The 23,702-nt window shown below is 41.6% G+C and overlaps 2 protein-coding genes and 1 non-coding gene across 8 annotated transcripts in view; 1 reads left to right on the forward strand and 2 right to left on the reverse strand.

Moving 5' to 3' along the window:
* Nucleotides 1-60: 60 nt before the first annotated feature.
* LOC128323336 (uncharacterized) lies at nucleotides 61-23,618 on the reverse strand. Of its 6 annotated transcripts, none has more exons than XM_053246260.1 (4): nucleotides 23,522-23,618; nucleotides 22,119-22,223; nucleotides 19,134-21,874; nucleotides 17,250-17,356 (listed from the first exon to the last, which is right to left on the reverse strand). In XM_053246260.1, the coding sequence occupies exons 2-4, from the start codon at nucleotides 22,216-22,218 to the stop codon at nucleotides 17,267-17,269; spliced, it is 2,931 nt and encodes a 976-aa protein (XP_053102235.1). In that variant the 5' UTR covers nucleotides 22,219-22,223; nucleotides 23,522-23,618; the 3' UTR covers nucleotides 17,250-17,266. The 6 variants fall into 6 exon arrangements, with proteins under 6 accessions (XP_053102237.1, XP_053102235.1, XP_053102231.1 ...); XM_053246256.1 differs by lacking the exon at nucleotides 23,522-23,618 and adding an exon at nucleotides 23,028-23,508; XM_053246257.1 differs by lacking the exon at nucleotides 23,522-23,618 and adding an exon at nucleotides 23,000-23,508.
* LOC128325532 (U6 spliceosomal RNA) lies at nucleotides 15,637-15,744 on the reverse strand. The gene has a single exon (XR_008307514.1). It is a non-coding gene; the product is annotated as a U6 spliceosomal RNA (small nuclear RNA).
* Nucleotides 23,568-23,702, forward strand: part of GSS (glutathione synthetase) — a 35,544-nt gene continuing 35,409 nt past the window's right edge. Inside the window, exon 1 of the mRNA XM_053246263.1 lies at nucleotides 23,568-23,702. Within this exon, the coding sequence (XP_053102238.1) occupies nucleotides 23,638-23,702 (65 nt within the window). The 5' untranslated portion in view covers nucleotides 23,568-23,637.

The raw sequence follows: 23,702 nt of genomic DNA on the forward strand, positions 1-23,702 counted from the left end.
AACTTGCTGGTCCATCCCACTGGTCCTTTGGCAGTGGTTCCAATGTCACTACTCCAGTAATGCAGACAATACTTGAGCATTGTTTTATTCTCAGTTACTGTGAAATGGACAGCACCAGCTGCCTTTCTATTTTTAGCATGCCAGAACACCCTCCAATTGTCCTGTACTTCAAACAATAGATGCATGCATTATGGGGTTTAGCTTTGCTGGCTTTACCATCACATTTCAATATTCTAATAATGCCTGGAGACAATAGCATTTGTTTGTTTGTTTGTTTGTTTGTTTGTAATGCCCTGCCACAAACTGGCATTTATGTGGAGGAGATTTTGAATGCAGGAGATTGTAGCTGTTGTTATTCTTTTGCATTCAGACCAAATAAAGATCCAGAACACTATAGCATTGGACTGATATGAAATCTCTTCTGCAAAAATAGCACAATTGTTTTCTTTTTATTTAGCTGCTGCTAAGCATGAGATCATCGTTTCAGATGAAGTGCCCATTTTAATGCATTTCAGGAGAAATACCTAGTGGTTACAATTAAACTGTAAAAGCTTGTCTGCTTTAGGAGATGACCATTTTGTTGATTTATGCTATCAGCCTGTATCCTATACTTTAATACATTTTCCCAGGACTACTCACAACATTTACTGTAAATAGTACAACAATCTGAAAGCGATCATAGAACACTTCTGGGATGTAATTGCTTCAACCTGTAGCTACGTTGTAACTTTTGAAAGCATCTGGAAATGTATGTCAACATGCTTTGAAATTGCATTTGAATGTTCCATGGAGCAATGGCATATCTCTTTGGAGAGTGAGAGGTTGTTTGTTTGTTAATTCGATTTCTATACCGCCCTTCCAAAAATGGCTCAGGGCGGTTTACACAGAGAAATAATAAATAAATAAGATGGATCCCTGTCCCCAAAGGGCTCACAATCTAAAAGAAACATAAGATAGACACCAGCAACAGTCACTGGAGGTACTGTGCTGGGGGTGGATAGGACCGGTTACTCTCCCCCTGCTCAATAAAGAGAATCACCATGTTAAAAGGTGCCTCTCTGCCAAGTTAACAGGGGTTAGGTGTTCTCATTAAAATACAAAAGGCTAGAAAAGTGTGGAGACAGAGGGTTATAGCTGAAGAAAGTCAGTCATGCCCAAGCTTCTATTAGATAAGCCCAATAATTTCAATGAGACTTTGTCAGGAGTGGCTAACATACTGCACAATGTTATGCACCTGGTGGAAGGTCATGTTTGTGCAGTTACACACAAGCTCTGTGGCGAAAGGACAAAAATTGTGTAAATGGAGTTGCACAACAGGGCAGCCATTATACATGACTGCACCACCAGGTGACTCCATTTGCAGAATTTTTGCATTTGTGCACAGCACTCTTGCACAACTGCGCAAACTTTATATTCCACCCCATGCGCAATGTTGTGCACTATGTCATCCAACTAACTGTCTTTGGATACAACCCCTGAAGGCCAATTCTCTCTCTCTCTCTCTCTCATATCTATCTATCTATACACACACACACACACACACACACACATTATTTGGTTAGCACAAAATGATTTGCAGCTGGATCTGTGAATTGACTCCATGGAGCATTGCGTTGTGAAGGTTTGATCTGAGTTTGTATTCATACATGCAAATGTAGGGGAAGTGATGCCATCACAGCAGCAAATAATTGTGCTGTCTAAACACACACACACACACACACCCCATTATAGCCATATGTGCAGAGAGCTCTTCTCTGTGTATCATGGAATCCTATTCATCCAGGTTTCCTGAACATGCAAAGAGGCCTCTGAGTATACTGCCGTAAACATGTGCATCAAGTGTGTGTGGGAATTGACAAGCTTCATACTGCCAATGTATCTGCATTCTGAAGACCCCCTGCATGATGCATCTTAATAGGATTCTCGGATGAGTGTGTGTGTTTGTATGAGTATACCTTTCCTTTTCTCACATAACTCAAACACTGATGGGGACAACATTCACACTACTGCCTTGATCTCTGGTGATTAGGGAAGAAAGGCCATGACATTACTATTTATTCTGCCTCTTTTGTTGCTGACAGTGTATTGAGTTTCAATTGTCTGTGTGCTGGGCAGCCCTTGAAAGGGGACGCTACATCCTAATGCCATAAAGCCTGTCTTTGAAGGTTCAGCAGCAGACACAAGGAGAGGTTAACAAGCATAATGCACTTTTCTTTAAACTTTGCTGGATGCTATTTTTAGCAAACATAGATAATGTCACAGTTGCTCTCGTTCATCTCTTGTAGCAAACACGTGCCAAATGCTTACCATGTCTGCCATTTTTAAAAATCATCTAGCCATCACTGATTCTCAGACCTATCAGGGTGTAGCCAAAAAAGAAAGAAAGAAAGAAAGAAAAAGAAAGATTCATTAATGAACTTTCTCCCAGGATTATAACATTAACAAGTCTATATGAAGCACCTTTTCCATTCTGGAAAACATCTTTGTTGGTTCCTGTCAAGAGGTGTTCAGTCTCTGGCATTGCCAGGTAAGAATGGGAAAGATCACTGTCTGAAATCCTAAAGAACCTCTGCCACTCCAGTTATAGTAGACAATACTGACTGAGGGCCAGTTCAGATTAACAATAGCCCTTACAGGAGATCACATTGGGGCAGTGGCAAGAAGAACATGCCCAACACGTTATCACTAAAGGGCATACTGACACAATCTTTCTTGACATGTCTTTTAATCATGTGCAAGGCATGTTCTTCCAAATCATTCCTCTACCTATGCTACAAAACTCTGTTTAAACAGGGTTTTGTGTGTGTAAAGGGGCTATTCTGATTAACATCCCACATATGATTAAAGGATGTGCCAAGATCAATTCAGCACATCTTTTAGTGATAGATTTATTACAGTACTTTACTAGAAACAGCTGACAAAAATTACAGTTCATAGCAAGTATACAGTCAGTTCAGTCAATCTATCAAACTAACCTCATTTAGATAATGATCAGTTCACCTAATAAGGTAAACATTTTTACCTAGCCAATTAAGGGAGCCTTAGCCATTTCTTGACGGATGTTATATGCAATAGCGCAGAACTTAGCAACAGAGAAAGTAACAGAAGCACTCTTATCAGCAAAAAGATGTTACATAAAATTCTAAGGATCTTCCCAGTAAACCTGTTAAAAGGGGTAAAATCAATTTACTGCATAGGGTGCTATAGAAAACACAGTGAAATAAAATATGTGCCACATCTTCCATTTCTCCTGAATTGCAGGCGGACCTGCGCTGATAAGGTATATTTTTATATCTTCCTTTCAGCCATGCTGATGGAAAAGCACTGAGATAGGCTAGGGTAAAAGCTCTCTGATGTGTTGGGCATGTCAAGTTAGAAAGATAACTTGCTGGGGACAGAAAAGGGATACCCACCAATTCTTAATGCAAGTGTGGAGTTTACTTCTCTGTTCTCTCCTGCATTTCAATGTCTAAAATATGCTGCTCCAATATTTTAATAGCCTGTTCATGTCCCTTGGCAATTAAGGACAGAGGACAGTCCAAATGTCAGAAGTTTTCCCTTCAGCTTTAACAACCACTTTGAGTGGGACTGGTCCTCCAAAACTAGAGTAGCCAACCCACTTAGATGAAACTATGAATTAAATACTGCCATCCACACTCTAGACTCCGCCTTGTTCACCCCCGCCTCCAGCCTCAGGACAGAATTCAGTATTCTTTTAGATATCTGGAGGACTGCTCTTAGAAATTTAGTTTGAATAACTTTTAATGAGACAAAATTTGTATAAGGTCCCAACTGAGCTCCAAAAAGCAATTGAGCCAATGATTTAGCCTGAAAGAACCAAACAGCTGCTGGCACAAAGTGCACCCCCCAAGTGATAAAATCTCAAAATTGCAGCATCCTTTAATGATATCAGGGCAGGTGTGCTCTTGCCACAGCCCTGATATGATCACTTGTAGGGGTGGTTCATTTGAACTGGCCCTTAGAGAGACTAATGTTCTAAGTCAGCTTCATATGTGTTCAGCCTGGGACCTTCTGCATGCAGAGCATATGCTTTACCCACATCATAATGAGATATAAGGTGATGATGTCTCTTAGATATGCTGGACCCAAGCTCAAAAATCAAGCCAAGGTACGGGTGAAAATTTTCTGAGACTTCCAGTACCCACACATTTGCTTTTCAGTTTTGCACTAGGATCTCACATCAGGTACTCTTTTGGTGTGCTTCAGCTTCTTTCATATAGCAGTGAACTACAAGAGGGACTTCTGTATTCATTTCCCTTTTCTATCTAAATGGCCTTTCCCTTTGTAACCTAAGTAGAATCAGTTCTACAAAGCAATACCAGGCACCCTGTCTGGTTCTTCAAGCAGCTTGTTATCTTTACATACTCATTCAGTGATATCTCTTTGTCTGTTCCATTCCCTTCTAGAAGTAGTCTATCAGAGGTCTCCACGTGGACTTAGTGAGGATATAGCCAGATCTATATATAGCCTCTCAATCCATTTACAGCTTCTGTGAAGATTATGTGGATTAGGGATGTTTCTTTGCACAGAAGAATGGTTTGGGGCCAGCATCATCCATAAGTGAAACTTCTTCCAATGAATCAACAAGATTCACTGACAGCAAAGTCAACAGCTGAGCTGATCACATTAAATAAAAATGGTTGTTCTCTGCTAGGATAGTTTGAACAGAGGTTTTCTTCACTGGGCGATCTTTATTTGAGATTCAAATCTACATGGTCAGATTTTTCAAGGGCTGTTTTTAAAGTAATTTGTTCAGACTTGAGTGCTATGTTAAGAGATGCTGTTGTCCACAGTGTGTATACTCATTCTGCTATTAAAAAAGCAACAACACAAGCAAGGTGGGAAAGTTGCAGAATCAGTAGATTAATACAAGTTGTTCTATTCAGAACTAATCTGCTTTCTTTCCTTTCACTATCCCTACAACTGGACTAAATTTGGTCCAAATCAATTGGGCAGTTCACAAGTTAGCCCACTTGCTACTCAAATGTTCTTGCGTCCACCACCATCAAGAATTGTGGTGGATGACATCACGCTATGTGTTTGAGGTGTCCCTATGTGCCCCTACAACTTTACCAAGTTTGGACCAAATGGGTTCCCACTTGCACCTCAAACATTCACATGTCTGCCATCTTGAATCATCATTACAAACTACGTGGTCCACAAGTTAGCCCTCTTGAACCTCAAACGTTCACACATCCGCCATCTTGGATCGGGGTGGATGACATCATCACAAACTATGCCATTGAGGTGTCTCTATGTGTCCTTACACCTGTACCCAATTTGGTTCATATTGAAAAATTAATAAGAGGGACACATGGATGGACACACACAGAATACCAGGTGATCTCCTAAGACCTACTGGAAAGTAGGCTAGTGATGGGATTTCATTTAAAATAAAATCATATTACACTAGCAAAGGGTACAACATTGTTATTACTGTATCTCTAAGCCAAATGACATGTTTTCCAGTGGGGAAACATCCTAATGGTTCATCCTTTCTAATAAAACCCTTGATGTCCGTCCGTGTCGTTGTCCAGGCGTGTGTCCGTGCCTCTCTTGGCCATTCTGGACATGCGCAGAGCGCATGCCCAGTATGGCCGAGGCAAAAATGGACACAGGCACCAGGCAGCCATCTTGGTTGCTTTGCCCGGCCGCGGAAAGGCCAGAAGCGGCCGCCACGAAGCCGGGGAAGAGGCGGCGGGGGAAACTGGCCAAGGCGGCGGCAGAGCCGCCGCCTCGGCCAGAGGAGATGGAGACCGGGCCGGGGAGACGGAGACCGGGGGCGGGGACCGGGGGCGGAGCGGAGGCCAGCGGCGGCAGGGAAGCAACCACGAAGGACCCGGCCCGGCCGCGGAGGCCACCAGCGGCCCGGCCGGAGACCGCCCGGCCGGTGACTGGGTTGGAGGGAAAACAGGCCCACAAGCGGCAGCGGCTCCAGGCAGCCATGTTTGCTGCTTTGCCCGGCCGCAGAGTTGACACAGGCGGCCACGAGACAGGTGAACAAATAAATAATATTATTTAAACAAAAAATAGCCTCATAAGTATGTACGAACTAAATAAGGGAGATGGAAGAGCAAAAGAAAGTGGGACAAACCGAGAAAAAAGTGAAGAACAAAGGGAGAAAAACAAAAAGATAGAAAAAGAGAAAAAGGATAAGACAAAAAAACCCCAACAGCCCCAAAAAACACACCCGATACAGAAAGAATAGAGAAAAGGTGGGGGGAAGCTAGCGCCCGTTATTATAACGGGCTTAAAAATACTAGTTATTTATAAATGAGATGGATATCAATCATTATCTTTTTTAAAAAAGTCACAATCATCTCACTTATTGTCGATATGGATATTTTCACTAATTTTTGCATTAATGTCAAAGACCATGTCTGTTGATTTATACCATTTTGAGCAGGACACTGAATAATGGAAAATCCCCAAATTTAACCACTTAAAAAGAATTTAACTGAAATTACAAACTTAGATAACCCATTTCATAGAAATATGAAGCAGCTGGAGTGGCAAACTTGGTTCACTAATCATGTGTTGGTTCACTAATCACAACTCGCCGGTGCAGTGGACACGATTTCTCCTCTCCGACCTGCTTCAAAACTGACAGAAGAACTATGGGGATGAATAGTCATCTACATGCTAGATGACTAGAATGCAAGTGGAGAAAGACTAAACTTGAATCCAACAGATTATTACATAGAGCACATTTGAAGATCTATGCTCAGGCAATACATACAGCAAATACAGGTGAAACTCGGAAAATTAGAATATCGTGCAAAAGTCCATTAATTTCAGTAATGCAAGTTAAAAGGTGAAACTGATATATGAGACAGACGCATTACATGCAAAGTGAGATAAGTCAAGCCTTAATTTGTTATAATTGTGATGATCATGGCGTACAGCTCATGAAAACCCCAAATCCACAATCTCAGAAAATTAGAATATTACATGGAACCAAGAAGACAAGGATTGAAGAATAGAACAATATCGGACCTCTGAAAAGTATAAGCATGCATATGTATTCAGTACTTGGTTTGGGCCCCTTTTGCAGCAATTACTGCCTCAATGCGGCGTGGCATGGATGCTATCAGCCTGTGGCACTGATGAGGTATTATGGAAGACCAGGATGCTTCATTAGCGGCCTTCAGCTCTTCTGCATTGTTTGGTCTCATGTCTCTCATCCTTCTCTTGGCAATGCCCCATAGATTCTCTATGGGGTCAGGTCAGGCAAGTTTGCTGGTCAATCAAGCACAGTATACTGTATACTTTTCAGAGGTCCGATATTGTTCTTTTCTTCGATCCTTGTCTTCTTGGTTCCATGTAATATTCTAATTTTCTGAGATTGTGGATTTGGGGTTTTCATGAGCTGTACGCCAAGATCATCACAATTATAACAAATTAAGGCTTGACTTATCTCGCTTTGCATGTAATGCGTCTGTCTCATATATCAGTTTCACCTTTTAATTTGCATTACTGAAATTAATGGACTTTTGCACGATATTCTAATTTTCCGAGTTTCACCTGTAAGTGATTCATTTGTGCCCATATTGCGTCTGCAAGTTCACATCTCATGGAGATGTTCAGGGTTATGAGGGGGCTAGTGTGTGCCCCTTCTCCCTTGAATCAGAACTTGTAACCAACAATTACTCACTGTGACATTTTTAATGATTTTTTTGTGGACAAAATTTCTCATATTTGGGCTTAGATTCAAACTCCACAATTGTTAGTGTCTGATGCTGAGGTGTCCAGCAGCTCCTCTTATGTGGTGACTAGTGTTCCCTGTAATAGGGAATTCCCGATATATCAGGAAATCCCTGGGACGGGAGTTGTAGTCAACATCATCTGGGATTTCCTGTTACAGGGAAGACTGGTGGTGACCACTATTCCCTCTAAGGCATACGCACATGCGTGCGTTCACAAGTTTTTGCATATCTGCTCAGTTCATTTTAGATACCGCTCAGGTTGAATCAGGAGGGCCCCATTCTGAATGCATATGTGCACACACTGCCTTGATGCTGCCGCCCAGAACAAAACTCATTCTGTATAGAGATGAAAAAAATTAGAGGGACCATTGGTGGTGACCCTGGATTAGTTTCTTGTCTCAAGGAGGCAATTCTTAGACTTCTTCTGAAGAAGTCTGCCTTGGATCCCTCAGAGTTAAGCAACTACAGGCCTGTCTCCAACTTTCCATTGATGGGCAAGGTGATTGAGAAGGTGGTAGCATCCAAGATCCAGGCAGTCTTAGAGGAAACTGATTATCTAGACCCATTTCAAACTGTCAAATATGGTGTTCCTCAGGGCTCCATATTGTCTTCAATGCTGTTTAACATCTACATGGAATCGCTGGCCAGAGGTGCTTTCTGTCAGCTTCAGGTGATAACGCCAGCTGCATCCGTTCCTTGAGATGAACGACCTCAGAACAGTGGTATATTTGCTGGTAACCACCAGACTAGACTACTGCAATGCACTCTACATGGAGCTGCCTTTGTACGTAGTCTAGAAACTGCAGTTATTACAGAATGCAGTGGCCAGGTTAGTCTTTGGGTCATCTTGGAGGAACCATATTACTCCTTTGTTGAAAGAGCTAAACTGGCTACCATTTCTGGGCAAAATTCAAGGTGCTAGTTATCTATAAAGCTCTAAACAGCTTGGTCTCTGGGTATTTAAGAGAATGTCTTCTTCGCTATGAGCCCCATTGCCTGTTGAGATCATCTGGAGAAGTTCATCTACAATTTCCACTGGCTCATCCAGTGACTACTCGGGGACAGATCTTCTCCATTGCTGCCCGAAGGCTTTGGAATGCACTCCCTGTTGAAATAAGAGCCTCCTCATCTCTAGCAACTTTTAAAAAGGCACTGAAGACACATTTTTAATTATATGTATAGTGTTAATAGTTTTTAATGTTGGGTTTTAAATGATTTTAATGCTTTAATTGTTTTAATTTGGTTTGGGGGGGGGGGTTGTACATCTCCCAGAGAGGCAGGTTTTGGGTGGTATATAAATATGTTAAAATAAAAAAATGAGTTTCAATCCTGTAAATCTGCACAACTTTGCATATGAATAAAACAATTATTCTGAATAAAATTGCATTGTTTTTAGATAGTGCATGAATGTCACATAAAGCAACCTCTCACCTGTAAGGGGAATGCCCCTTCTAAGGCACCTATCACCCATGAATTTTAACTTCAAAAATAAGTAACATTTTAAAATAAATGAGCTGCCCATCAATTCATTGATCAACATTTTTAAAAAACTAGTTAAATATTGTATCTCTACAAATATTCCACCTCATTTAGTAATTCCCCCCATTATCAAGCCCAGTCTATAAAACCTCAGAATTGTTTAATAGCTGTTCTTGTGTCATGTTAAAAGCAGTGAGCAAATGCACAAAATTAACCAAGAGTGAGAGAGACAATAACTACCCTTAAAGTTTATAATCACATAAAGGGGTTATGTGATCAACCCAAACCACTTTTGTTGTTGATTAATAACATATTTGGAGCTTACTGAAAGTGTGATGGCTCTGAGCATGTGTTTGGACCTTCAGATGACACACAATGTTTTCAGAAATGATGCTAAAATAGCTTTTGACATAAATGCCTTTGCAAGGTTAATGAGATATTTTAAAAGGAACAGAGCCATTTTCTGATCAGTCCTTTTTTTGTGTGTGTGTGAAGCAAACATTTCAAAGACGGTTCTTGTGAAATTACCCCAGGGTCTTTGCAGACAAACATATACAAGTGGAAATTGTTTTTTTCTGAATCCACTTTATGATTATTTGAATGGAGGGAAGATTCCCATGGGTGGCATTCTAGCGGTGATAAAATTGCAGTGTAGTTACATAAATTACACTACTGCTGTTATTAGAATCATGAAGGCATCAGTCCTCCCAACACAAATGAATTTTATATCCCAGCAACACCCACTGACATGAAAATGTTGTAAACTGCCCTGAGCCATTTTTGGAGGGGCGGTATATAAATAAAATAAAATAAAATAAAATAAAATAAAATAAAATAATGACATTTGCTTTTTTAAAAAAAATTCTCTGATTGTTCTCTGTGGCTGCACAATTACAGTTTAACCAGAGAAAAAATCTCAGTGATCATTGTATGTGCCACAGTAGGAATTGCTGCTGTGACCAGGTAATGGTTATAGGCATAGTCATATGGATTGTTTTAACTATTGACCTTGAGTTAACTCCAGACCATGATTGAGACAGGGGAGGGGGAATATCAGTTTTGCTTATAGTTATGCAACCATAGATATCAGTTTTGCTTTCAGTTTCAAACTGCTTTCAATTTCAATCTAAACCTTAAATCCCAAACCAGTACCTGAATTCATGTTCCATTTTTATCTAAGTTCAGTTCACCCATGTAGAACACTCCTAATCTATATAGTCTTTATACAATTTCCTTTTAAATACCCACTTACTTTTGGTGCTAACTTTTACTATCACACTCATAATCATATTCAGAAAGGCAGTCTCCTTTACCCTTGAGGGTCGTCTTCACAAGTAAATTTGGATACTGCAATCTCTTGTCATCCCCATCTCCATACAGACTGGAGACAGCACCAGATCTAAACTCTTATTTTAGAGCATGGAGCCTATAGGCAAGCTTCTAAGAGGTGACACACACCACTTAGCTGCTTATCGCTACTTGACTTTTCATCTACCCTCTTCCAGAACTATTAAAGGCTAAATTACAACTTCACTGCTGAGAAAGAATTCAGTTATCCTGGGAGATGGGCTCCCTTAAAGTGGCAGCAGCTTGCGTTATAGCTGTCAGCCCCTAACATTTTCTAGGTAACAACTGTAATCGTCACCAAGTTGACAAATCTGGTCAACAGATGGACACTGCATAATAACACACTCTAAAAAGGCTGTGTGAAGCTTCGATGGCTAATTTGAGCTGGAACAGATTCAGAACAATTCAACCACCAAACCTTTGATTCCAAGCCAGCAGCGCACCAGCTTAGTCCAAATTGAAGCCACCATGGCCAAACCCGACCGATTTGCTTCTAAAGCAATTTGGCAGCATTAGTCCTTCTCAACCTCCAACTTGTCATCCTCCTTCAATCCCTGTAAGTTGCTCAGGCAGAAGACAGGCTGCCTTCCTTTGTATTTTCATCAGAACACAGCAAGGTAGTAATATTTTTCACATCATCCTTTTAAAATAACTCTTGGAAGTGCCTTTTTCCCCTCTGGAAAGCGCAAGATTTCATAGAAACTGCAGTCTTTTCTGGGGCTGGGGCCATTGCTGCAGCCCCAGAAGAGAGCACAGTTTGCGGTAGACCCCGCATCTTCTCCAGGACTGTGGAGAAAGTAGTAAAAAAATTCACTTCCAGAGTGAAGTCAACATGGAAGATGCTGCTACCTTGCCAGATTGAAAATAAAAATAAACAGAGCCAGCCTGACTCCTGCCTGATAAGTATCTAGAGGGACAGGGAAAGGTGGCAAGGTGGGGGAGGAGCTGAGTTGAATTCAACTCCATCTGAGTTCAGCCAAAGTGAAGTGGGATCTTCCTTTGAAACCCTGGATCGGGGGTGGAGGCCACCAAGGGGCCCTGCGTTGTAAAGTCCTCCTTTCTAACTATCTTGGAACATCATCAACAGGATGACTAAAGCTGCTATCCTAAGCACACTTGAGTTCTATTGAAATCAGCTACACCTATCGCATACAATCCACCTAATGGCGCAGGAGGGAAATGACTTGACTAGCAAGCCAGAAGTTGCCGATTCAAATCCCCACTGGTGTGTTTCCCAGCCTATATTGAACAGCAGCGATATAGGAAGATGCTGAAAGGCATAAACTCATACTACACGGGAGATGGCAATGGCAAACCCCTCCTGTATTCTACCAATGACAACCACATCGACACTGACTCAAGGGCACACTTTACTTTTACACCTATTGCAGTATAAAGAATGACAAATCAGTTTCTGAGCTTCCAACATGCATTTAAACTAAGAAGTGGCAGATGTTGATTACCACAGGAACAAAAGTGGTGTTAATTCTTGGGCCATTCATCCACAATCAAAGACAAATTCTAAGATTGTAGAAATACACTATGGCAGGGTTTCCCAACGTGTGGTACTCGATGTTGCTTAACTGTCACCCCCATCATCCCTATCTACAATTTATTGTGGCTGGGAATGATGGGAGTTGTAGTTCAACAACATTTGGAGTACCACAGGTTGGGAACCTCTGCACTGTAGCTTTCTTCTCATGATGGCTCTCTTCTTGAATGTTTCAAACTTCAATTGTTTAATATTTGGTTTTATTCAGTTTTTTATTTATTTTTGTAAACTGCCTAGAGCCTTTGGAGTCAAGCAGCATATAAATTAAATAAATAAATCTGCCAGTGCATTGAATGACTGCATGGAGGGGGAGTAAGATTATGGCCTGGCACCCAACCTCCATGTGTACAGGGTAAAGCAAGCATGAGCTGTATATTCATCCACCTGTACTCAAGTAGTGCCTGTTCTTGCAGTCAGAAACACCAGGCCCTTTTCTCATGATTGTCCATGCACAAAGTGAATCCACGAAGAGGGCAGCAGTTCATGCCAGCTGCCCCTGCCCCTTAGCATGAATACACAGTATGGACACAGAGACCATTTTCACTTTATGATAAACATAGGGTAGGGAGGGCCAGTTGGTACAATGGGCTCCCTTCCCCAAGATAACCGTGCACGGAAGGTGGTTTAGGAGTATGTGGAATGCATATCTCATTATGAGACTGTGTATGGTGACAGTGGGAGGGGGGCAGGCAGTATGGCCAGGACAGCCCAATTGAAGAGCTGCCTTCCTAGCCTCATATAAGAAATCATGCTGTTTTATTTTTGAACCACTGCTTTAATTTTTTTATTCCAACAAATCCGCATTGCTTCTCATCCCTCTATCTAACCAGTGATTCAATGGATACTTGGCAGAAGAGCATGACTCTAACAGAAAAACTGAAATCAGGAGACCTAATGATGCTCCTTTTTGTCATACAGGAAGCATAAAAAGGTTCATAGTGAAGTGCACCAAAGCACTTAATGCACACCCTATAGAAGTTACAAAAACCCTCTTCATTTCATCAACATCTAGACTTGGAGGATCTATCCACAATACATGGCCATGAATACCAGCTGCGGTCACATTAAAGGTAAAATGTGCCGTCAAGTCGGTGTCGAATCCTGGCAACCACAGAGCCCTGTGGTTGTCTTTGGTAGAATACAGGAGGACATTGCCATCTCCCATGTAGTATGAGATAATGCCTTTCAGCATCTTCCAATATCGCTGCTGCCCGATATAGGTATTTCCCATAGTCTGGGAAACATACCAGTGGGGATTCAAACCGGCAACCTCTGGCTTGCTAGTCAAGTCATTTCCCTGCTAAGCCATTCAGTCACATTACACGAATATGTATATACTGCTTTTCAACAAAAGTGCTCAAAGTGAGTTTACAAAGGAAATAAATAATGAACTAGCTGGGCCGAGCATAGAGCATCTGTGCCTCCAGCTGGCCCAGCCCCTGCCAGTGTTCCCACACACACGCCAGCATCCCTGCCTTTCTGCCGTCTGCTTCTCACCCTATCCCCACGCTTTCTGACGGGCCAGCTGGCTGGCCCACTTCCTCTCCCCACCACCCCATGCTTTATGGCTTGCGGGCCGGCCCACCATCTCCTCCCACCAGGCAGGCAGGCAGGCGGCCAGGCCGGCCCACCACCACCTTCAGCCTCCTCCTCCAGCCGACAGGCAGCCAGGCCGCTGCCACCCAACCAGCAGCCAGGCCAGCCTGCCGTGCCTCCTCCAGCCGAGCCATGACCAGGTCATTCCGCCACCTCCTCCAGCCACCGCCACCACTGTCTCCCATCTCCGTTGCTATCTCCCAGGCAGCTGCTCTCGCAAGAGCTGCCACACATGAGATTAGCGACGGGTACATTTAGGAAAATTAGATACAGTGGGTATAGGAAAGAATCACCCCCTTTGATAGACCTTAAATTCTGGTTCCCTTACATCCTGAAATGAAAACACAAAGAAAATTCCCTTCACCAGCTGTACTTATCCAATGCAACTTATAACATCCAACTGAAAAACATCACAATTACAGTCCAGAAAAAGTGTCAGAAATAAAAAACAAGAATTACTGAGACTGAAAAAGGATCACCCCCCCCCCAATGTCAATATTTTGTTGAACCACCTTTTGCTTTAATAACAGCCTTGAGTCTGTTGGGATACTTCTCTATCAACCTTGCACATCTAGACGGAGCAATATTTGCCCACTCCTCCATACAGAACTGTTCAGGTTCGGTCACATTGGATGGTAGGTGTTGGTGGACTGCTATCTTCAAATCTCTCCACAGATTTTCTATGGGATTTAGGTCTGGGCTCTGACTGGGCCACATGAGGACGTTCACTTTTTTCTCCTTCAGCCACTGTGTGGTCAATTTTGCTGTGTGCTTCGGATCGTTGTCATGTTGAAAGGTGAATCTTCTGCCCATCCTCAACTGTCTGGCAGAGGGTAGCAGGTTTTCTTCCAGAATCTGACGGTATTTTGCCCCATCCATTTTTCCTTCTACCCTAACGAGAGCCCCAGTCCCTGAGGCAGAGAAACACCCCCACAACAGGATGCTGCCACCTCCATGCTTCACTGTAGGTATGGTGTGTTGTGGATGGTGAGCTGCGTTGGATTTACGCCAGGTGTACTGTTTGGTGTTGAGGCCAAATAGTTCAATCTTGGTCTCATCTGACCATAAGACCTTTTTCCATTTGGCATCAGAATCTTCAAGGTGCCTTCTGGCAAAGCTCAAACGAGCTTTAATGTGGCCTTTCTTGAGAAGTGGCTTTCTCCTTGCGACCCTCCCGAACAAGCCACATCTGTGGAGCACTCGTGAAATTGTTGTCACATGCACAGAACAACCACTCTTTGCCATGAAGTCCTTTAACTCCTTCAGAGTGGCCATTGGCCTCTTGGTAACCTCTCTTACCAGTTTCCTCCTTGCTCTTCCATCCAGTTTGGAGGGCCGACCGGATCCAGGGAGGATAGCAGTCCACCAACACCTACCATCCAATGTGACCGAACCTGAACAGTTCTGTATGGAGGAGTGGGCAAATATTGCTCCGTCTAGATGTGCAAGGTTGATAGAGAAGTATCCCAACAGACTCAAGGCTGTTATTAAAGCAAAAGGTGGTTCAACAAAATATTGACATGGGGGGGGGGGTGATCCTTTTTCAATCTCAGTAATTCTTGTTTTTTATTTCTGACACTTTTTCTGGACTGTAATTGTGATGTTTTTCAGTTGGATGTTATAAGTTGCATTGGATAAGTACAGCTGGTGAAGGGAATTTTCTTTGTGTTTTCATTTCAGGATGTAAGGGAACCAGAATTTAAGGTCTATCAAAGGGGGTGATTCTTTCCTATACCCACTGTATATGGATTGATAGATAAGAAGGCTCCCCATCTTAAAAGAGCTCATAATCTAAAATGCGATCTAAAATAACCAGCAACAAACACTGGAGGGGTGCAGTGCTGCGGTTAGAAAGGGACAGTTGCTCTCCCCCTGCTAAACATAAAAGCATCACCACTTTGAAAGGTGCCTCTTTGATCAGTTGGCAGGTTAATAATAGTGGGGTGACAGTTCATATATTTGCATATGACCCCTTGTGCAGGGGCCATGCTAATCTTCTTTATATTGTTCCAATTTTGGTATATGTGCTGCCAAAGCAAGCACCAACTCAGAGTGAACCTAGTAGCTAGCTTGTGTTGGCCTGCAAAAACATAATTCTTCAGCATCACCAGCCCACAAGTTCAGTGTCCCCTCCCCACACCTCAATTGAGAAAAGGTATTTTATGGGCTTAGGGTACAGACCCTAGATTGCAACAGGTTAGCAACTAGAACTTCTCAATTTTCGTCCCCAAAGATCAATTCCTACAAATTAAAGGACCCCACCAAAGAGGTGAAAAGGTTCTGCCTTCCTATACTGCCATCATGTGGATGTTTAAGGACTATGCAAAAAGGTTTATTTGAATGTATCTGAGATATGATTCCACAAAAATTAATCACTATGTTAGGAGTAATAACCCAAGTATAAGTATCTAATGAGCCCCTGGTGGCGCAGTGGTAAAACTGCCACCCTGTAACCAGAAAGTTACAAGTTCGATCCTGACCAGGGGCTCAAGGTTGACTCAGCCTTCCATCCTTCCGAGGTCGGTAAAATGAGTACCCAGAATGTTGGGGGGCAATATGCTAAATCATTGTAAACCACTTAGAGAACTTCCAGCTATAGAGCGGTATATAAATGTAAGTGCTATTGCTATTGCTAATGAACACAGTCATTATGCACAGATTAGTAAACAATGGCAGTGAACATTAAAGACAGTGTTATTCCAGTAGAAGAGAGAGGTGACATAGTATTGTATCTTGACAGCATTTCACTGGCAGATCATTTGAGATAAAAAGTTTTCTATCCAATAGTCCTGTTCAGAGAAACCATTTAGTTATGGTAAAGTTAGTCAACTAACTTTTCTAGAGGACACCTCTATAATACCTATCACAAAACATGCTGTAGCAGTCTACAAAAGCTTATGCAAGAATAAAACTGTTGGTCTTTAAGATGCCACAAGACAATGTTATTTTTGCTGTAACAGGTTTAACATAGCTACTCCCTTGGCACAAAGAGGAATAATTATGTCTTCAACCAACACTATGAACCTTAACTGGCTTATCCTATCTAGCGTACTAAACAATAATTTATTCTCAATTGTTTGGTGGGGAAACTGATGTTCTTCATCAGTGGTGCATCACTTATTATTGTACCAATAATTCATTCATTTAAATTGGCAGCATTCCACTTTCTCTCTGAGGTATGCTTGATGCTATTTGCCCACAAAACAATTGTCCACTGAGGTGCTTTACTGAGAACTTTGAAACAGGAGAAATTATCATGATCTTTAAACGAGAGCATTTTCATTGCTAACTTGGCAAAGAAGCACCTTATAACGTGGTGATTCTCTTTATTTAGGCAGGGGGAGATTAACTGGCCCTATCCGTCCCCAGCACAGTACCTCCAGTGACTGTTGCTGGGGTCTATCTTGTGTTTCTTTTTAGATTGTGAGCCCTTTGGGGATGGGGATCCAATTCATTTATTTATTATTTCTCTGCATAAACCGCCCTGAGCCATTTTTGGAAGGGCGGTATAGAAATTGAATGAATGAATGAAACAGGAGACATTATCATGATCTTGAGAGCATTTTCATTGCAGACGACTGTATGGAACTTTGCCTTGGCAGCATTCATGATTTCTATTAAATCTTTCCCAGCCATGATTATTCTGTGAAGAATCCTAATGAAAACAAACAAGACAAGGGAATGATGAAAAAACACCTTAAAAAATAGAGACCACACATGCGGCCGAGCAGGGGGGAAGGCAGGGTTCAACTTACCTTCCCCCAGATGACGCTCTGCAGCCCAGGCAGTACGCAAGCCACATACCCACACAACCAGCACTGTTGGAAGCAGGTTCTTAACTATGGCTAGCACAAAACATGGTTTGGTGTGATATCTAAACTGAGTCATAGAGTATGTTGAAAGCCTCAGTTTAATTAAAATAAAGGTCCTGTTTCAACGTAATTACCTTTAATTCAACTTCAACTTTAACCTTATACAGCATGGCTATGAATTTTAATATGACTAGAGTGCATTTTATTGCATTAATTTTATGCACAGTACCTACAGTATGGGTAGTGCTATATAGTATACATAACATTATTATTTACTGTAATCTGTAAGAGTCTGTCAGTGCACTAGTCAGATGGGAAACAAAGGATAAAGAGGATCTTGATTCTTCTTTCCCTATTACTGTGCAAAATGACTGTGATGCTTCTATGAAGAACTCTCAGAGATCAAGTATTTTAACTCCCTCTGCATGCTCCATGGCTGATCAAAGGACAGGGTAGCAGCAAGTCAGACCCAAATTGCTAAGCACATCTGAATAGAATCTTGCATTTACTTTGCTTTAATGTCCACTGCAGTGTCTTTAATAGACAGGCTGTACAAAAAATAAGGCAAGACAATTACTTTATCACACAAGACAGCAAGCAGTTCCCAGTGTGTGCTCCCAGTGGGCATGTTGTGTGAAGCTGCCATCAGTTCCTGTGCCATGTTTCTGAGATTCTCCCAGAATCTCCATATTTCTGAGATTCTTTTTCCACCCAACTTCAAGTCTTGGTTACAGAAGTCAGGTGAATCTTGGTAATGTGGTGCTTCATCCATTATAGCTTTTCTATATAGAAGTCTACTTACACGAAAGAAAAGGCTACCGCCAGTATGGATAGCATGATGGAGTTTCCCACATTACAGGTACTCATTTCTCTGTTCACACTGTATTCATCTTTAGGAAAATTGTAACATAGGCACCATTTTCTCAGGTATGTTCAGACCAGAAGGATGTTATGGGTTAAAACCAGCACATTCAGTAATACCCAGACTACAGAGATCCAGTGCAGACATCATGTCTTTGTGAAAACCATAGTGTTTATCTGCAAAAACATTCCTCACAAAATTATCTAGCTTTTAGCAGAATATCTTCCCTCCTAAAATTTGCAAAATCAATTTTATGTAAGCTGCTCTGGGAGCCTTATCAGCTGAAGAGAGAGATAAAAATGTCTTGAATAAATAAAATGTATACATACTACACTATCAGCAAGCCTTCCATTTGTACTCATAAATCACATTGGACTATAGCTGTACACTATACTAGGGAAACTTCACAGGCACAATGGTGAGCTCTGAGATTTAAAGAGATTTGTGATGTTGCACTTAGGATGCTATTATTCACAGGGAAGAGGACAATCCATTTATATAATACAATTTAAATATCCTAACATATTCAAAAGCATAGGCTGTACTTTCTGGAAATCAGAACAAAACAAAACGAGGAAATGTTCCATCACTGGTGTGCTCAAATGCATGATGCCTGGTCCTGTGTGATTTGACTCAGAAAATCACTCAGTGAACTACTAAGTTCACTGGGGCTTACTTCCAAGTATGCACAGGATTCTGGCCTTAATATTATTCCAGTGAAGCTATGCAATCAGTATTCATTTGAACTTAATACAAACCTGAGTAAGGTCAGTTTCCTCTCTCTTGGAAAATGCAGCTCTATTTCCTTTAGATGTATCAGTTTGATATATGCAGAAGAGAGGAATTGCTTGACAACATTTGCACTGACTTCTAGCTCCCCGACCACAGTTTGCTAGAAAAACACTCTCTCTGTTTAGGCAATTTTCTAGCACTTCATGTTTTGAGGTGAGGTCACTGTGAAGCTTCCTTGATATTCCAAGATGTTGTTTATCAGCAGTCTGACAACTAGAGCAGCATTCAGGTTGATACACAAAATATTTTGACACTCTACAGCTATTAGTGGGTGATGCAGTGTGTGTACCCGATGGGTAAATCTCTTGTAAAGTACCTGGCCCTATAGGGATCCTGACTCTTTTTCTTTCATCCGTTTTCACTGCTTTGCTTTTTTCTTCCACATCTTTTAGGTTCTTCATGGGAAAGCAGGACTGTGTTTTAGTGAAATAGTTTTTTGAAGTTTCTTGTCTACTTACATTGTGCAAAGCACCGGTTGGGAGAGGATGGTGGCAACTGGTACAGTAGGTTTCTGCTGTGTCGAGGGTTCCTCTAGGGTAATTCACTTTGTTGGATTCAGTCATACTGGCTTTCTGGCTAATATCGGAACTTGCTCTAATTTTCTTTCTAACTGACAAAGAAATATCTCCATTAGGGAACAAACCACATTGTGGCACATTTCCACATGGACAGACTGAGAACTTCTTTGAGACAAGCATCTGAGCAGGTTCAGAATCCAGTTCTCCCATAGGTATAGCATTAACCATATTCCTTTCCTTTGGCAACTGCATTATGTTAACAATATTTGCACAATAAGAACAGGGGGCACTATATTTGCAATCAGAATTCAGTGATGCAGGAGTCCAAGTCTTTCTCTCGGTTTGCAAAAAGTGATCAGGCAAATAATTCCTGTCGTTTAGAAGGGGAGGTGCAGCAGGAGGTGGAATTGGATTATTCTTTGAACTTAGGAGAAGTGGGCTAGTTGAACTCTTTCTATCAGCTGGTGAATGTGGGGTAAAAAGCCCATTCCCCCTTGTATTTGAAGTATCCAGAGAACAAACTTCACTGTTATAGCTCTTCTGTTTGTCTTGTCTTCCTGCCCATCCTAAACAAGAGTTAAGTATGTTCTGCATCTTCAAACTGTTTTTCTTTCTTATTGGAGAGATATAATGGAGCTTCTCAAAACTACTTCTCCCGTTCAGTATATACTGAAAGGAAAATCTAGGTGTTACTTTGCAACTTCTAGTTTGTTTGTGGGGCTCTCTTTTGACACTTAAGAACTGCTCAACACTAGAATACCTTCCTTCAGAAAACAGGTCAACAGTCAAGTCAAGCAATGGGCTGCAGTGACATCTGGTAGTCTGTTTTAGAGGCACAAAATACAGCTCATTTATCTCGGATTCGTTTACTGCTTGATAAGTAGTATTTTGGTGTGTAGCTTCAACATCCCAGGATCTGGGCCAATTATATTTAGAGGAGATATGACGTTTGTTTCTATGTTTATGGTTCCTTTGCACTTTGTTCTTGGTAAACACAACAGATTTCGTGGGCCTGGAGGCCTTTAGTTGATGTCTCTCCAACTCAGAAGTTCTATAAGTAACTGTATTCTTGCGACAGGGAAATGACCTGATGAACAAGTAGGAGGAATTAGTTGCATGTGTATGCTCAGAGGATGGAAAAACCGGTTTGGGAAACCAAGGTTTCAGTGTAGAGGGCACTTGGTCAGTATGACAGTCTGGACTACTGGATTCAGATGATTCTGAATGAGTTGTTAAAGGCTGAATGGCTTCAACTAGGATTTGTGGAAGTCTTTTTTGCTTTGTAAAAGATGGAGTCTGCTTTGGACTTTCTGTATCTAAGCTCACAGAGCATGGAATTATAGAAAAACGCAACTTCTTAAACAAACTGTTATGTTGAGGGTCTTTAAGTTTAAGAAGTAATGCATGCTTCTGTGAATCTTCTTTGTCCTCCCTAGTATTTGAAGGATGTACATCCCTGGCTAATGAACTAGATGGATTGATGGAAGCTGATTCCAGTTTCAGAGATATAACAAGTCCTCCTGAACTGGAATATGAATATATTTGCTCAGCTGCCTGGGGACTGTCAATTTTATAAGATGGCTCTGAAGAGGAATCTAAATGCTCCTTTATCAATTGACTGGAAGTAGTATTTTTACTGCAAGTACTTTCAGTACTATGAAATGTAACAGATGTCCTAACTGGTGTTCTGTTTACTTCAACAGGTATTGCTGATTGTTCAGAACAGTCACAGAAACTATGCTCCTCAATTTCTGCTTCTCTATAAGGAAAGGAAACTTGCACAGCTTTGTTTTGCTTTGACACTGGAGGGCATTCAGGTAGTGGCTGCCTCTGACACGCTTTATCAAAAGCAGGATAAAAGGTTGGTTCTTTTACCAGCTTCTCAGTAATGATTAGTGATAAAAATGTTTTGGATGTACAGGGTTTTGATGGATGTTCATTTGTAGGACAGTCCTTAAATTCAAAATGCAGTACAGATTCTGGACACAATTCTGCCTGAAATTGTCTAGTGTTCTCTAATTGTTTTGCATGCAGCAGAGGGCAGTCTATGAAGTTGTTTTGACTTTTTTCTGAGATCAATTCTGTTTCACTCAATTTGCTTTTTCTTTTCTCATTTTCAAATGAACTGCATGGAGTTTTGGGATTAAAGGAATTATAGAGATCACTTTCACTGTCAGATTCAACCAAACCTAGAGAGATGAAAATATTAACATCAACTCAGGAAAATTCTCTCTCAATTATATAAAACAGCATGTCCTTGTTTGATAAAAGCTGTTACTTACAGAATCCATCATTATAACACAAGCAACAAATTCACCACTATAGAATATATTCATTAAGAAATGAATTAGTAAACTTAGAAGTAACAATGAGAATACCAAAGTACTCTGCTAGGCTTAGGAAGTCATGTTGTCTAGGATTCAGACAGTTTACCTTCATTGTCATGTGTAACAATCTCTTCCCAATACCCAGAATATACATCACAATCACATTCACTTTCTGTGTTACAGCTTGCTGAGTTCTTGAGGGTCATATTACCTAACAAACAAATATGAGTAGTTACAAACCGATATCACTTTAAAGAAAGAAAACTACAACATGCATGCAAAAGTGAGATCTTTCCCCACAGAGAAATAGCTAACTAGCTGTAGGCTGCCTACAGTTAGCTATCTACTACTGGGGGGGAATCTCATCTTACTATTGCATGAATTGCAACAGAATTAAACTTCAGATACTGTAATCCAAAATTACAAAAGTCTGAAGTTTTTGCCTAAGCAAAACTTCCCACAGCAGCCAATGGCTCTTTGGGAACAGCTATACTTAGTGTTGACTGTTCATAGTGTGAAATGACATAACATTATTCCTTCATGCAAGATTATTAATATGTTTAATCCTCCCTATTATTTAGATTCAGGCAGTTAACCCAGCTACATAGACCAAAAGATACCTTCCAAAAGGCATTTAGCAGGGAGAAAAGCCCTATTCTTAGCATTTTTCCAGTAGTCTTAAACCTTAGCATTTTTTTCCAGTAGCTCTTGCTAGTATTTTTATTTTACTTTAAGACTGTGAGTCCTTTTGGAACAGGGAACCATTTGTCTGCTACTTCAATTGCTTTGTAAACCTTTTGTTGAAAGTGCTAAATTTTTCTGAATACCAACAATAGTAATAATGAATTATTAGGAAAGAAGTTGCAAAGCACTGCAAAAGCTACTGAGTGCAGAGATGAGTCTCTCTATAGGAAACAGTAATTTTAAAACCAACCCCGCCCGCAAAGGATTCTTTCCTCTGCCTTCTTTTTCCTAGCACATTTTTACGTTTTGCCTGAGCCGCTCCTTTTCATACCCGCAGGCACTGCTCTTCATTGTTCCCACAGCTGCCGACTCAGCCCCTCTACTGGGTCCCACTGGGTGCCTAGAGAAGGCACGCATGACCTCAGAGGCCCTCACAACACCATGGGGTGACATCAGTACACCTCTGTGACGAGGCCCCGGTGTTATGGGGCTACCTCCGGGAAACAAGCCCAATCATGCCCTTTTCCTCTGCAGTTCACAAATGCTCAACCGACACCAGCTTAAATCTCGAAATGCAATTAACTGTTCCCAAGCGCCTTGTTCGCGTAGCCCACTACAACCATGAGACCCCACAGGAGGGCACCTCTTGCCGGTCCCCACCCGCCAGGACTGTATTGCCCACATTTATGGCGCCTGCACCCCCAAGCCCCGGCAGGAGGGAAAATCCCAACAGAAAAATATGCGCGACGCGAGCTAGGGAGGACTTGTCTTTTCTTTCTCTCTCTTCCCCTTCTTCATTTATCCCGCCTCATCCCCACCCTTCACCTCTACGTTTAACAGCTGTCTAAGCTGATTATCTAAGATGCCTGCCAATCAGCCGAGAAGGACGCCTCCCGTCACTGATAGGCTGTCGCGGTAGCCAATCGGTGAAGCAGTATCGGATGCTGGAGCGCCTGCCCAGAAGTAGAGCGGTCACGGTCGGAGACTTTCACTCGAGTGGTTCAAG

Source organism: Hemicordylus capensis, chromosome 4, assembly GCF_027244095.1.
Source record: "Hemicordylus capensis ecotype Gifberg chromosome 4, rHemCap1.1.pri, whole genome shotgun sequence".
Taxonomy (NCBI): Eukaryota; Metazoa; Chordata; class Lepidosauria; order Squamata; family Cordylidae; genus Hemicordylus; species Hemicordylus capensis.

What these genes read in the sequence shown, in the direction of transcription:
- LOC128323336 (XM_053246260.1), bottom strand. Translation starts at nt 22,218, where the DNA reads ATGACCCTCAAGAACTCAGCAAGCTGTAACACAGAAAGTGAATGTGAT. An exon ending in TGTTACACATGACAATGAAG is followed by an intron (nt 21,875 to 22,118) that starts GTAAACTGTCTG and finishes TCATCTCTCTAG; the next exon opens with GTTTGGTTGAATCTGACAGT. An exon ending in AGGAAACTGACCTTACTCAG is followed by an intron (nt 17,357 to 19,133) that starts GTTTGTATTAAG and finishes TGTTTTCATTAG; the next exon opens with GATTCTTCACAGAATAATCA.